Source organism: Melanerpes formicivorus, unplaced genomic scaffold (genome assembly GCF_026170545.1).
Source record: "Melanerpes formicivorus ecotype bairdi unplaced genomic scaffold, bMelFor1.0.p_v2 SCAF_1, whole genome shotgun sequence".
Lineage (NCBI taxonomy): Eukaryota > Metazoa > Chordata > Aves > Piciformes > Picidae > Melanerpes > Melanerpes formicivorus.
The window spans coordinates 50,338,990-50,353,426 of NW_027142353.1; the positions used below are offsets into that span (position 1 = coordinate 50,338,990).

A 14,437-nucleotide genomic window follows, 5' to 3' on the forward strand; every position below is an offset into this window, starting at 1 on the left:
CAATAAAGTTAATGGAAATGTGGTTGTTGAAATTCAAATATGCTAAATAAACCAGAAGAGACATTTTAATGTATTAAAATAATGGGAATGAACTGACTCCTAGCCAATTTTGAAAGAAGCTGTTTTCAAAATTAGCAGTAAGTATTTTTACCAAACAGAAAAATGGAGACAGCAAGATATAACTGAAGAATTTAAAATATTGTTTTTCTTTTTAAGAAGAAAATATGATCTCATGAAGTACACGACTTTAAGCAAGATTTCAGGATTTATTTTGGAGTTAAAATGGAATGGAATGGATAAAGACAGATTACAGAATAGCTTGGCAATGAGCTTTTAAAATATTTGTTGCTCCAAGAAAACAAGGACAAATGTAGCAAAACTCAGTAGAGCCACAGATAGTAGCTTGGTCACAACAGAAAGTATTTTAGTCAGAAGAACCTGGAAATTGGTAGAATGTAGGGGGAAAAATGGCTAAGAAGTAGCCATCAAGTAGTTTCAAGGAAAAAAAAATAAAGACAGATTGAGAGAAACTACCATGGGAGTCCTTTGGAGGTCCCTTCCAACCCAGACCATTCTATGAGTCTATGATTATCTCATTTAATTTTTTAATGAAGATTTCAGGTGAAAAAGTAACAATGTTCTGGTGAAATTTTGCTGACAACAGTTACGAGGTACAATTGATGACCACAGAAGGAGGATTGTGAGAAGACATTATGACAGAGCTGCAAATCACATTTAACAGTGAAAAGGTCTGAATCCAGGGACTAACAGAAATGCCCATTATAACTGGAATTCATCAACTGGAAATGACTGAAGAGAAGAACATGGATAGATCAGTTACTGGGTAGCTATTTAGTTACCAGTACTGCTATAGAAAAGGCAAACGTCATGACAAACTTTTCTGAAGAAATAGATCCCGCACCAGGAAAACAAAAATCAAGAGAAGTTATTCTAGCTATATCTACTTGTATGGCTATTTGATTTACACAGTAACCAAACTTGTATCTTTAATTTTCTTACTGTATCTCCAGTACCTAATACAAATATACTGTACTAAGTCAAGTAAGCTTAGCCTGATTTATCACTGTGAATAACAACCTCTAAAAACTATTTAAACCCAGTGCATTGACTCCCATTTTTAAAACACCAAGCAAGCTAAATGAATAAATATTTGAAAGGTCCAATATATATAAGTCACAGGAAGAAAAATCAGAACAGATAAAACTGCTTAATAACTGCCTCTCAAGTAAGAATACTAGAACATCAGCATTTGTGACATTCAGATAAATGTCTTACAAGCTGTATTACAAAATCTTGTGGATCAGCATTATTAGCAGTACTGTTGTAGGTAAATTATAAACTCCTTAGCATGGGTAACAAAATCCAATCAATTTTAGTTGCAATACTGCATATCCACAAGTTTAATTCTATGGCCTTTTATACTGTGTCATAGCACTTCTGTTGCCTTCAGAATTCAGGAATAAAGAATACTGCTTCATAAAGTTATTTAGAAATACCTTAAATCAGTAACTTGTATGCTTTCATAAAGATCCTAAACACTCAAAGCAACTCAGCAAAATGATAAACATGAACAGAAGCAAAAATATAACTGATTGCATCTGTCTATGTTATAACATTGTGACAGTAAGCCTGTAAATTTTCAGCAAACCTCATCAGTTTTCTGCAGCACAAGGCCACGTCAGTAGACAAAGCAGAAACATTACTAGATCTTGTGATCTTAACCCTGTCAAAAATCGGCAGTTGGAAGCCAGATGCCTCCTCCTTACTGTTTTTCATTGTAACTAATGAGTTCATCTACTACATTATGGGAAAAATATGGGCTTAAGTTAACTAAATGACATATTGCCTATCTGGTGACCTCATCCGTCACGCTCTTTCCCTAAAATATCTTGTTTGCTTGTGATTTATGAAGTGTATTGCAATTGTTTTAACCTACTGAGTTACCTAAATAGCTCTTGCACTGCCTCCATATGCCTAAAAAAAGAATATAAATCCATGTTTATTAACTTAACAATGAGAAATTTCATATCCTCAGTAATTAGACAGAATTTTGCCATTATAAAAAAAAATGACACCACCAAATATTGTTCTTATAATCTCAATCTGCTTTTTAAAATGGAAAAATTATGCACATATCCCTGGGATGTTTTTTCTTTCTCATTAAACCACCCTACTAGATAAAATTCATCCTAAAATTTTGAAAAAATAACAATGTATGATTTTTTTTTTAAACTCTTTACAATATGGCTGAAAATCCATTTGAAACCCATACTGTCCCAAATCATTGCCAAATTTCTGCTGCAGACAATATAGCAGCATGTGGCAATGGAAGGTCTGAGGCAATCTTGATATAGGAGTTGCTACCACCTCTCAGTCTGCATGTGCAGTAGAAAATTTGTGAGCTGTTTTCGGTGTAACTATCTTAAGACATTGATAATAATCTTGCTATCTGCCTTTTATATACCCCTTTGTAGTATCCTATGAACTTTCAGAGACAGTACACTACAAGCTGAAAATGTTTTCAATTCAAGCAGGCAGCGATACCGCTGCCTCCACAGGTGGCAGACAACTAATCAATTCCTGGGCTATAAAGGGAGACTGAAAAAATTATTCCCAGCAACATTAATCTACTCATTGTCATATATGAGAAGCAGCACAATTAAACTGAGATGCAAAACTAAGTAGGGGGACAGAAAGAAAGAGGAACAAGGGTAAAAGTACAATGAAAGTAGTAACCAGGAGTGAAGTTGCAATGAAAATGAACTCAGCCTGAGGTGCATCTTTGAGAAGAATCACCCTATGAGAAACATTAATATGCCAAGCTGCTCAGGACCATTTTTCTTACTGTTTGTACTTCTTCTGCATGGAAGTTATAAAGAGGCCAGAGTACAAATTCCTCATATAATGATTGTGATCATGGCTCAACCATTTAGAACCATAGACTCACGGAATTGTTTTGTTTGGAAGAGGTATTTAAGATCATGATGTCCAACTGTTAACCCAACACTGCCAGGTCACCACTAAACCATGTCCCTCGACACCACATCTACATATCTTTTAAATACCTCTGGGGATGGTGACTCCACCACTTCCCTTGGCAGCCTGTTCCAGTGCTTTGCAACCTTTTCTGTGAAGAAATATCTCGTAATATCAGGCACATGGAGAGTTGGAAGTAGAGCACATGCCACAGAAACATCTGGCTGGGAAAATCAGAAGCCACAAACAAGGATACCCTAGGGCTTTGACGTGAATGGCTGAAGGCAAGAGGAACACAAACTAGGGAACTGGGGAAGGTCATGTATGGAAGACTCAGGAATGGGTTGGCAAATGGAAGGGTGCAGATCTTGAGCTAGGAGATTTGAGACAGGGAGTTGGGACTTTCCTTTTAATCAGAACAGATTTGTGTGGAGAAAGTATACAGCTCTGAACTAGGCAAAATAAAGGCTCTTAAATAGGAGAGAAATTGAGCAGGAGAAAGGTAAGGTGGGGAAATTGGGGCTGTGAAGTGATTGAAGAGAACAGAATTATTAGCCCTTTTCCACAGCTGGATGCCTGTTTTTTGCTCACTGGAAATTGCTTCTATTTATTTAAATCCCTCAAAAGTCATATAATTTGTTTCTTTTTCCCCAATCACTCCTGGACTCGGGCAGACACAAAGGGCAAATCCTTCTACCTTGACAAAAGAAAGAGATTAAAAGAGCCACTTATGACAGACATAACTCTTGATCTGTTGAGGCAATGTCTTTAATCAATGTCTTAATTCTTCCTTACTAATCAAACCTCTTCCACTCAGCGCTTGATAGATAAGACAGCTGTACATCAGTATGATTGATGACCTGGTTGCCAAACAAAATGCTAGCAGTCCTAAACCAAAGCATTACCTAGGTATTAACTAAAAAAGACACGAGAAAATAAATGTATGAAAGTTAAAAGCTGTATTAATAGAATGTTATCTTTAGAGTACAAAAAGAGTTGCTTACATTTGAAATTGAAAAACAGTAACAAATTAGGAACAATATGGTATTATGTATTTGTTGTAAATGAATTTACCTAGCTTTTGTCACCTTTTAGTTTGGGATTTTATTTTTGTCTTGCAAAAACTCAAAACCACACAATGAAAAAAACAGATTAGTTGTATTTCGACCAATGCTACTACAGCTGTTACCTTTGTGACTAAACTTTTACTGCAAAAGAAACACAAAAATTTCCATTACCCAGGTAGGTTAGAGCACCCAGCAACACCATTGAACAGGGAAGCACAGGGTATGTTCCATACATATGATGAAATTTATACTAAAAGTCTTTTATGTTAAACACTACTTTGAAAAAAAAAAATCAAAAAACTTTGAAAACATCTACTGTAATTTGATGTGATTTGTAATGCTATGCAATTTGTACAAGTGAAAATTAATGATGTTACTTGAAAAAAAAATCCCTATTACAACTGCTTCATGCAAAATGACTGACCAATTAATTATGAAACATGTGCAAACCTCTCTTCTGAGGCTTAAGTAGTTCATGAAGGGCAATAAATATTACATCAAGATGTATTTATTACTATCTCAAGATCTTCAAATGCATGTCTTCAGAGATAGTTGGAATAAGCAGCATATATTTAACCAGTAAAGTAGTATGGTAATTTTGAGCAATAGCCAGCAGAATTTGAATTTTATGATTCTAATTGTTATCATCCATGTCCTTTATAAGATTTTCCTCAGTTTCTTCAAAACATATATACAAGTAGATTTTGAGGTAGAGGGAGACATGAATTTTGCCATGACTTTATGGAGGGAACAGAACTGGAGTTGTTTAGTTTGGGGAAAGAGAGTACAGCTACCTGAAAGGAGATTGTAGTGAGGAGAGTAGTGGTCTCTTCTCCCAAGTAGCAAGTGACAAGATGAGAATAAACAACTTCAAATTGTGTGAGGGGAGGTTTAGGTTGCACATTAGGAAAACATTCTTCACTGAAAGGGTTGTCAGGCACTGAAATGGGCTGCCCAGGGAAGTGGTTGAATCATCATCCCTATAGGTATTTAGAAGACATGTAGACATAGTGCTGAGGGACATGGTTTAGCCCCAGATTTGGTAGTGTTAGGTTAATGATTGGACTTGATGATCTTAAATATCTTTTCCAACTTGCATGATTTGATGATTCTATGATACTTTGGGAAGCAATGGAAATTAGTCCTTTAGGCCATTTTGCATGGTTAGTTACCATTATGCAAAAAAACCCCCAACAACTTAGAAATAAGCTGGAAATCTCTATGCTGCTACATTAGGAATACAAAGGATGGCATAGCAAAATACAATACCCAGAGTACTACATAACAATGAGACTAGAAAACCTTGATGCTGTACATGTCTTCAATGAAGACTTTGCAACTTTTTAATATAGTTCATTCTGTCAAGAAGAAAAAATTAATAGCTTGCTTTCCATCCACAGAACATGCCTTTTAAGAAATATGTTTATTTATAGTGCTTTGGGAAAAAAGCAGACAGTGACATCATGGGAGTTGAAAAGACAATTAAACGTTCTGATAAGCTACACAGCGATTTTCTTTGCACCATATGTTATAAGGTGAATTGCACTGTTGCAATGCTTTAATTTCTGAAATGCTCCTGAATAATGCTAAGTAAAAAGATCAGTTTTCAACTGAAAATGCCTTTGCACGATGTGGTTAACATTAACTCTGTTCTCAGTAATTAACAGGGCACTAGGTGAAGTGTGTGTGTAGTAATACTAGAAATAAACCTTTAAGTTAAGCAAGGATAGCTCCAATAATGATCATAATGGAGAAAAATAATCTGAAGTGATCCTGACCACCATAGCTAAAACTACTTGAAACCTGTAGCTGTAAGCCAAAGAGGTTATGTGGTTTTATGTGATGTCTGATTAGCTGCTATTAACAGCAGATACCATGTACCTCTATTTCTCCTGTCTCCTATGGCAAGTTTCACTGCTGAGGTGAACTTTGAGAATGTGTCATGATGCCAGAAGCCTTGTGAGGGTCTTGATAACCCTCCTGTACAAAGACCTGATCTCCTGTGATGTTAATTTAATATGTTTGAACTATAGAATCATAGAATACTAGGTTGGGAGGGACCTCAAGGATCATCTAGGCTCATCCTTCCTGGCAAAAGCATGGTCTTGACAAGACGGCCTGTCCAGTCTAATCATAGAAGTGTCCAGTGTTGGGGAATTCACCACTTCCCTGGGGAGATTATTCCAATGGCTAATTGCTCTTGTGAAAAATTGTCCTCGTTTCTGATCAGAATCTTCCCAGGTGTAACTTGTGTTCATTTCCCCCCACTTTTCCTTTGTGAAAAGGAGTCTGCAAAAGTAGTATTTGCTTGAAAAATAAACCGGAAGATAATCTGCCTTCCACAAGTAACATTGCTTACGGAGACTATTTTCTGTCTTCTCAGTTTGAAATTAATCTTTTCAAAGAACTTGAAATTACCTTCCATCACCAGGAGCAGACATTAATCTTTAGCACTGCTTCCCTAAATACAATGCAGCTAAGATCTCTCATACATGATCTTTATTGAAGATGCTGCTAAAGATGAAAGGTAAGGATTTTTATAGAAGAGTTTGCTAGTACATCAGACTGCAAGGATGCTAGTAGATCAGACTGTAAGATCCTTCTTTTGACGATCTCAAACACTCAGCAGGTAAAAAAAGACACTGGAATACTTAAAAAAAAAATAAAACCAAACAAAACTGGACATCCCAACCATATAACAACAACAAAAAAATCAGTATTTTAAAATAATTTACAGCAGAGAAAAGTGCAAATTAGTTGCACTGCACATGAGAGAGAGGCAGCAAAGAAATAAGGTGCTTATCAGAGGGACAATGACATGCATTGCTCAGATTTATTAGATGCCGGGTACAACGGGCACATGCCTGACAAACATTAGGTTGAAGATACTATGTAATGGGTTTTGGATGGATATGTAGTTCCTACATTCTAACCATATACATGTGGTACTCAAAGAATAATATGCATCTGTGAACATATATTTAATAGCTATCTGTGGAATGGAGACATTACTACAGCTATCTATGGGATGGGGACATTAATAAGGCATGTAAAGTCATTACACTGGATTAAGGAGTTGAGTTTAAAGAATGTCATGCCAGATTTTGTCATTAAAGAAGTTTTGTGTCTGAAGTTCAGTTAAACCCAGTCAAAGGAATCAGGACTAATCTGACCAAGGCAGAGGTCTACAATGGCATCTATAGAGACTGGAAAAAGATAGAGATTTTCAGTGCCAAATTTATATCTTCTTTTAGGCTCATCTCTAAAGCAAGCCAGATGAACTGTACCCTAAATGTGCATTAACTTCTCTTCACCTATTACAAAGGATGACTAGGTCAGACATTGATTCACTACTGATATGTTCCAGAAAGTACAACTCATATAGGGCTGCTGATTTTGAGATAAAAGCCTGAAATCCTCACAGATGCCAGTACCCACAGGGACAGTGAGAATGACAAACAATGTTTCTATAATTTTTTTACTATCAGGTGAAAACAATTCTCCCCTTCTGGAAAAGACATTTTCCATGCTATTCTCATCTTTACTGCCTCTCTGTACTTTAATTAAGTTGAAGAAATTTTCTTCATCACAGTCAGTTGAAGAATCTGATGAACCATAAGGTCTGTAAGCCAGACACGTGACAGGCTCTAGCATTTAAATAATTCTTGGTTTAAGTCTTCATTTACAATTTGCCATGAATGTAGAGGAACTGAGGTATCTGACATCCCAAAAGTCTAAATCACTCTAATTCTTTGTTACTGTGAACAGAAAGAAGCAAGTCCGACAACATTTAATTTTGCAAGACTGTGTTCCTAAAACATCATTGAGATGCAGGAGTTATGTTCTGGTCTGTAATTTTACTTGAGACTGTGATAATAAATTACTCTAAAGAGTAATATTATATGTGGCCTATATTGAAAAGAGAGGGAGCTTTATTTTAATGTTGTAGGTTCTGCTTTGTTTGTCTAAGCACAGACTATTTTATAAGTGCTGCAGAACCTCTGAATTTATCAGAAATTAGCAGAAGAAACCCAAGCACTTGAAACAAACTTAGGACAAGGAGTAAATTTGCAGAGAGAGACATATTTTTTTTTCCTCCTCATGGATCAGCTTAGAAAGAAAAATAAATACAGAAGTATAAGGTATTGTAAAGAAATACACATTTTTATTGTTAAATGGCAGTCATGGACATCAGTAATTTATTTTTTTGTCTTCCTGGGTGTGTCCTTTCTTCTTTAAGCACCGTAAGACAACATAGCTTGTGAACAAAAAAAGAAACATTAAATCTTTATTTTACCACCTACAAACACTTGTAAGTAAAGGTAGAATATATTTCCCTGCAAAGCATATAAAAAAAAATCTTTTATTTCAGTGTTACATTTTGTTCATATATAATATCATCAACAAGCTAGGCATGTGACGTGAACCAACATGTTTAAAGTTCGTGTAACCTGCACTTGACAGCAGCTGTGGTTACCCCTAAGAAGCATATACCAAGGACATACTGTAATGTGCCTGAGAAAACTAGGTTTCCACACTGCCTTAAATTTATTTCAATTAAAGGCATTGCTCCATATAAAATAGAATAATAGTAATTAAACTAAAAAAATAATTAAATCTGAATTTTTGTAATCATAAATATTATTTCTAAGCTGCCTGCTTAAATGAGCATGCTCTAAGTTTCTCCCAGGCAACCAGCACCAAAACAAGAGGACAGTCTCAAGATGCACCAGGGGAAGTTTAGGCTTGAGATGAGGAGAAAGTGCTTCACAGAAAGAGTTGTTGGCCACTGGAATGTTCTGCCCAGGGAAGTGGTGGAGTCAACATCCCTGGAGGTGTTCAAAAGGGGATTGGACATGGCACTTGAAGCCATGGCTTAGTTAGTCATGAGGTTTTGGGTGACAGGTTGGACTCGATCTTTGAGGTCTTTTCTAGCCTTATTGATTCTATGATTCTAAAAAAAGCATCACTAAGAACAAAATTGACATCTTACTTGAATACCAGTAACACCCAGTCCTATCTTAGCCTTCCCCCAACAAATTTCCTGGACAGACAATTAAGGTTCCATCTCCTAAAAACAGATTTCTTTCAAATATCCAGTTCCTGTCCCTTAATTCATAGAGATATGTTCCAAAACAGTCACGTGCACTTCTGACACCATATGCTGTATTGAATTGCACTGACGAAGAACAAATCCTTTACATCCATTTTGTGGTCATATGGAATGAATAAAATATAGACTTTATTACCAGGTAACAACTGAATTTGTATCCATTTTTGAAAAAAAATAGGATTTGCCTTTTAAAGTATGCATTTACTTTTAAATGCTATATTAAACCATCCTTCAAAATATTAAAATAACTTAAAGATCAAAATAATATTCAAATACTATACACTCACTGCCAACATCTGCATGCATGTCGGATCACTAAAATGAAACCAATTGGATTAGCCACTGGAATGAAAGATTCTTGAAATGATAAAATAGGTTTTGCCTTTTAGCCTTTTCTGACAGTGGTGGCTTTTTCTGGTGTTTTTAAATTTCACTTCCTGCTAATGTTAAAAAACAGGAACTGGGTTCAGAAGATTAAAAAGCAGAAACAATTCTCTTCCCTAATAGGTGAAGCAGGCAGGTAAAAGAGGCTGAGACCTCACAGAGTTAAAACCCTTAAGGATGTGATGATATCAACAAAATAACTATCCATAGATAACATTTCCTTTATTAAACCACTTTTTTTGTTCGGTATTCTGCTCACTCTTACTGTAGCTCTGTTGAACTATTTTGAAAACAAAACCTGAACTCCAGCTAAAACAAATACTATGAACAATAGTATGGAAGACACCATTCTTAAAAAATGCTTTATCTGAAATATTTTGTGAGTTTCTATGGCTGCTTCCACTTTGTCACAAACTTTTTTCCCAGCTTTTTGACATATATTTTATTCATATACTATACCAAATATCAAGCTCTGTACAAAGGGTAATATAATCTCATTTATGTGGCATATTTTATTTCATTGCATCATTCCTTTAAAAAAAAAAATTTCTTTATTAGAATAAACCTTTATTAGAATAAACCAAACCAGGTTGGAAGAGACCTTCAAGATCATCGTGTCCAACCCATCAACCAATCCAACCCACCCAAACAGCTAACCCATGGCACCAAGTACCCCATCAAGTCTCCTCCTGAACACCTTCGATTACAGTGACTCCACCACCTCCCCGGGCAGCCCATTCCAATGGGCAATCACTCTTTCTGTATAGAACTTCTTCTTAACATCCAACCTGAACCTCCCCTGGTGCAGCTTGAGACTGTGTCCTCTTGTTCTGGTACTGGCTGCCTGGGAGAAGAGACCAACATCCGCCTGTCTACAACCACCCTTCAGGTAGCTGTAGAGAGTGATAAGGTCACCCCTGAGTCTCTTCTTCTCCAGGCTGAGCAACCCCAGCTCCCTCATAGGGCTTGTGTTCCAAACCCCTCACCAACTTTGTTGCTCTTCTCTGGGCTCGTTAATGTTAATTCTTAAATGACTATGTCTTGAGGCAGTCTAACCAATTAAGTTTTAAGAAAATGTAGTTAAGAATAACATATCCTATGTGTGATATACAGAAATATGTTCTAGATCCAAAATGAAAAAGCAATAGTGAAATTTTAGGGGCTTACAATGTATTGCTGCATAGTACTGTGGTGCTCTTCTAAACTAAGAGCAAATGATTCCCTTTTCTTAATCAACAACTGATTAAATCATACAAATGCAACTACATCACAACAAATGCTTTATCAGCAAACTGACTGATCCAAAATATTTTTGTTCTTTGTATGGTAGACAATAGTCTTACTAATCAAAATCACAAACCCTTGCTTGCTAGTTAATAGAAATGCAAAGAATTTATAATATACACACATGGGTGCACAGAAAAGAAATGCTAGATTAGCCTAGTGATACTTTAAATTGATGTAATGAGTATTTTAACATAATGGTCCCACAGCAGTCTACGACAAACATAAGTTGCGTTATTACTGAAGTAGGAAGATAACTATTTCTGGTTTTCATCAACAGGATGCAATTTTAAATCTCTCAGTCTTCTTTATGTACTGAGATTTTTCAAAATCATATTAAGAGTGTTCGCATCAGATTAAACGTTTTCACCTATTTTGCACGTCCATATTCACAGCATAGTGCATGCAAATAAATGGGGAAATGTACATGCAAACTTGGTTATAGTTCCATTCAGATAATCCTCTCTCTCAAGTAATGATCTCTGAAAAACATATTCCCTGCATCTATTCAAACAAACGAACAAACAAACAAACAAAACAAATTAGGCCCAAAACATGTAATAGTTGCTCTGATCACAAAAGTGCTTCCCTTCAAAAAAGCACAGCACAGCACATTAAATAACAGGCATAAAATAATTCACAGTACATACAATATTGGAGGTTTACATACCATCAAAAAGGCAAGAAAAAAGCGAGAAAGGAAGGCAAAAGAACAGGAAAGGATACGGGGAAGTACTACATACTTTGTGGTACGCAAACATAGGCCTGGATTTTCTTGTTATGGACCTAGTATTTGTAGCAGAATAAGCACAAACCAAAACCATTTAAAATTTTCTACATCCATTCCCTCCTCCTGACTTTTTTTTTTTTTTAATTATTATTATTTTTTTCATAAGTTAATAAATGGTAGTAAAAGAGGGAAAGAGATTTCCTAGAGAAAGTTAGGCAGGAAGTCCAAGTTTTAAAGGTATCATCAGGTCTGATCTCCATGTAACCTGAGGCGTATGCTTATTTATCAACTATTACATCACAGTTAGTTCTTGAGTTACATTACATTAAATAAGAACACCCAAACAGGTTAGGAGATGATGTTAATATTACCTTTGTAAAATGAGTGGGCAAAGCTCTGCTCAGGAATTAACTTGGCAAGGAATCCATGGTTCAAACTTGGGTGAGGGATAGATGGTATGACCACAACTGTGGAGAAAATCATGGAATCAGATGTGAGCCAGCTAGTATTCATGTGTGGCCTGGTCCACTGTGGATCCATGACAGATATCCTATCTCATTGAAACATGCAACTATGGTATTATCAACGAAAAAATGCATTTCTAAAGGAAGAAAACAAGTTCTGTATCAAGAGATAGGAAACAGCATACCTATTGTTTGGGCACTTCAAGAGCAACATTCACGGGGAAAAAGAGACACAGAAAGAGCTATATATACACATACACATGCACACAGCCAAGACAATCATGGAAGAAATAGTTCACAAAATAGCAGTTTTCTTAGTGCAGAACCATAATATATAACCAGGAAGGCAAACAAAATCATGATTTCTCATAATGATGTTAATGTAATATGTTTAAAATGAAAAGCATACAAACACATAGACTTAAAATTTTATGTTTAAATAGTAAACTAAAACATCACAGTGAATAAGAAAATAATGACTAAATGCAAATAAGACACAAACTGGAAGATAAATTCTATGAAGATGAAAATTAGCAACTCCATAAATGAAGAAAGTAATTAAAAATCAGTACAAGAAAAAAAACCATACATAAAGACCTTCATGGACAAAATCAGTTACTGTCTTCAGCTCTAACACAGAAGGTATAGTTAAAATCGGTCCAGTCAGACTTGATAAAACCTACTGCCCTAACAGTGTAAAATATTTGAAACAAAGCAGGGTAAAGTCTGGATCCCTAATTTCTGACAGCTTCTGACAGCTAACAGACTCCCTCTCAAGCTGAAGAACACACGCTAGTAAACCACTACTACTAATAAAAATCACAAACAGTTCAGTCAAGGAACACAATAGAAATGTTTCCTCTCTATCATACTGTTTCTGTAGGCTTTTAAACACAGGCACTAACACAGCAGGACTTCAAGACAGAACTCAGTCCTCCACCACTACTCACAAATCTCCTCACTCAAACAAAAGGAGTTCGCATGAGCAAACAGCTGTGTTTGCTGTTTATAATTTTCATGGGTTTAGAGTTAAAGATATCTGTTCTTTCTAACAAACAGCAGATTCAGGAAGTTGTGCTGATCAACTGTCTTGTATTTTACAGCTCTAATTCCATCAGGCACCCTGATTATTTTTAATTATTTTCAGATTAAAGAAAGGAAGGCATAAAAAAGCAATATACAAATGGAAATGATTTATACTCTATAAGCAAATATAAAGAATAGCTGAAATCTGCCATTGTGTGTTAAAGAACCAACTGAGGAAGAAAGTAACAAGTAATTTCCTAATAAGATCTTAATCTACTCAGTAAAAATACTTTGTAATAAAATAATTACAGTTCTAAAAAAAAAATCCAAACAAAAAATCTAATACATTTGAAGAAAACAAGTGTACCTGTACTTGTTGGTGAATTTATTTCTTGTCTGATATTTCTACCTGCCTGGCTCCCAGACCTTGCAGTTTCTCTCTGTGGTTCTAGTATATCACGGTATTTGGAGACCATCAGAACGGAAATAAAGTAGACTACAGCCAAAGCTAAGAACTGAGCCTGTTTGCTGTCATCCTGCGTTGGAAAAAAAAGAACAGATCTAAGATATCAGACATTTCCATAGAATTTTCACACAAGATCATTACCAGGCTTAATAAATAATACCTTTCTGAAATGTTTTATCTGTTAGCATAGTAGAAAACGGATTATGTAGAAGATTAGTGGATTTTCAGCGGAGTACTATACACACATTATGTATTAAGTACTGAATTTTACAGTTAATTTGGCAACTACACAAATCTCTGGGACTGTAGGGGCAACGTGTTTCAGAACAGAGGCCAGATTATGTTCTGAGAGTGTTTTCAAGGCTTCCCAAGAGCAAGGACTTCTGCTGCCCCAAGTGTGAGACTCCAAAAGTATCTGTCACATGAAGGTAAGGGGTACTAGTGATGAGAGGGGTAACTAAGCTTGCTGATGCTTTTGTAGCTAACGATGGATACACAGGCATGTGTAACAGCTTCTGGTTACATGTAAAACCAGGACTGATACGACCATTGGTTTTCTTCCACCAATAAACCCCAGCTTGTACATTCAGGCTTCTCCTTTAACAGGGCTGTCAGCAGCAATGCCAGTTTTCCAGGGCCCTAATTTAAGCAAATGCCCAGTCCACAACTTCATTTCCTCTTCCCACCCCACACAGCCTGCTGTTCTACAGCAACTACCATTTATGGCTTAGATATTATGTTGAATGAACACTGTAGTTCAACTGAAATACCTGTGTTTTACACATTTTCACTGTAAAACCCAACATGGTAGAATTGAGACGTCAGCCTCTATCTACTGCTATAGCGGTTTCAGCTTGTCTTGCTTCTGTAAGTATGCATTTTCTATCACAAATCCAGTGCCTGTTT

At 36.0% G+C, this 14,437-nt stretch overlaps 1 protein-coding gene across 11 annotated transcripts in view; it reads right to left on the reverse strand.

Annotated features, from left to right (window-relative positions):
- The window catches only part of NBEA (neurobeachin), a 505,074-nt gene that overhangs the window by 307,253 nt on the left and 183,384 nt on the right, over positions 1-14,437 (reverse strand). For 9 of the 11 annotated variants that reach the window (XM_068142943.1, XM_068142938.1, XM_068142931.1 and 6 more), the window contains 2 exons: positions 13,433-13,601; positions 11,947-12,042 (listed from right to left, as the gene is read on the reverse strand). In XM_068142943.1, the coding sequence (XP_067999044.1) occupies positions 11,947-12,042; positions 13,433-13,601 (265 nt within the window). The remainder of the gene's footprint in view (positions 1-11,946; positions 12,043-13,432; positions 13,602-14,437) is intronic. The other 2 variants (XM_068142918.1, XM_068142913.1) reach the window with 1 other exon arrangement.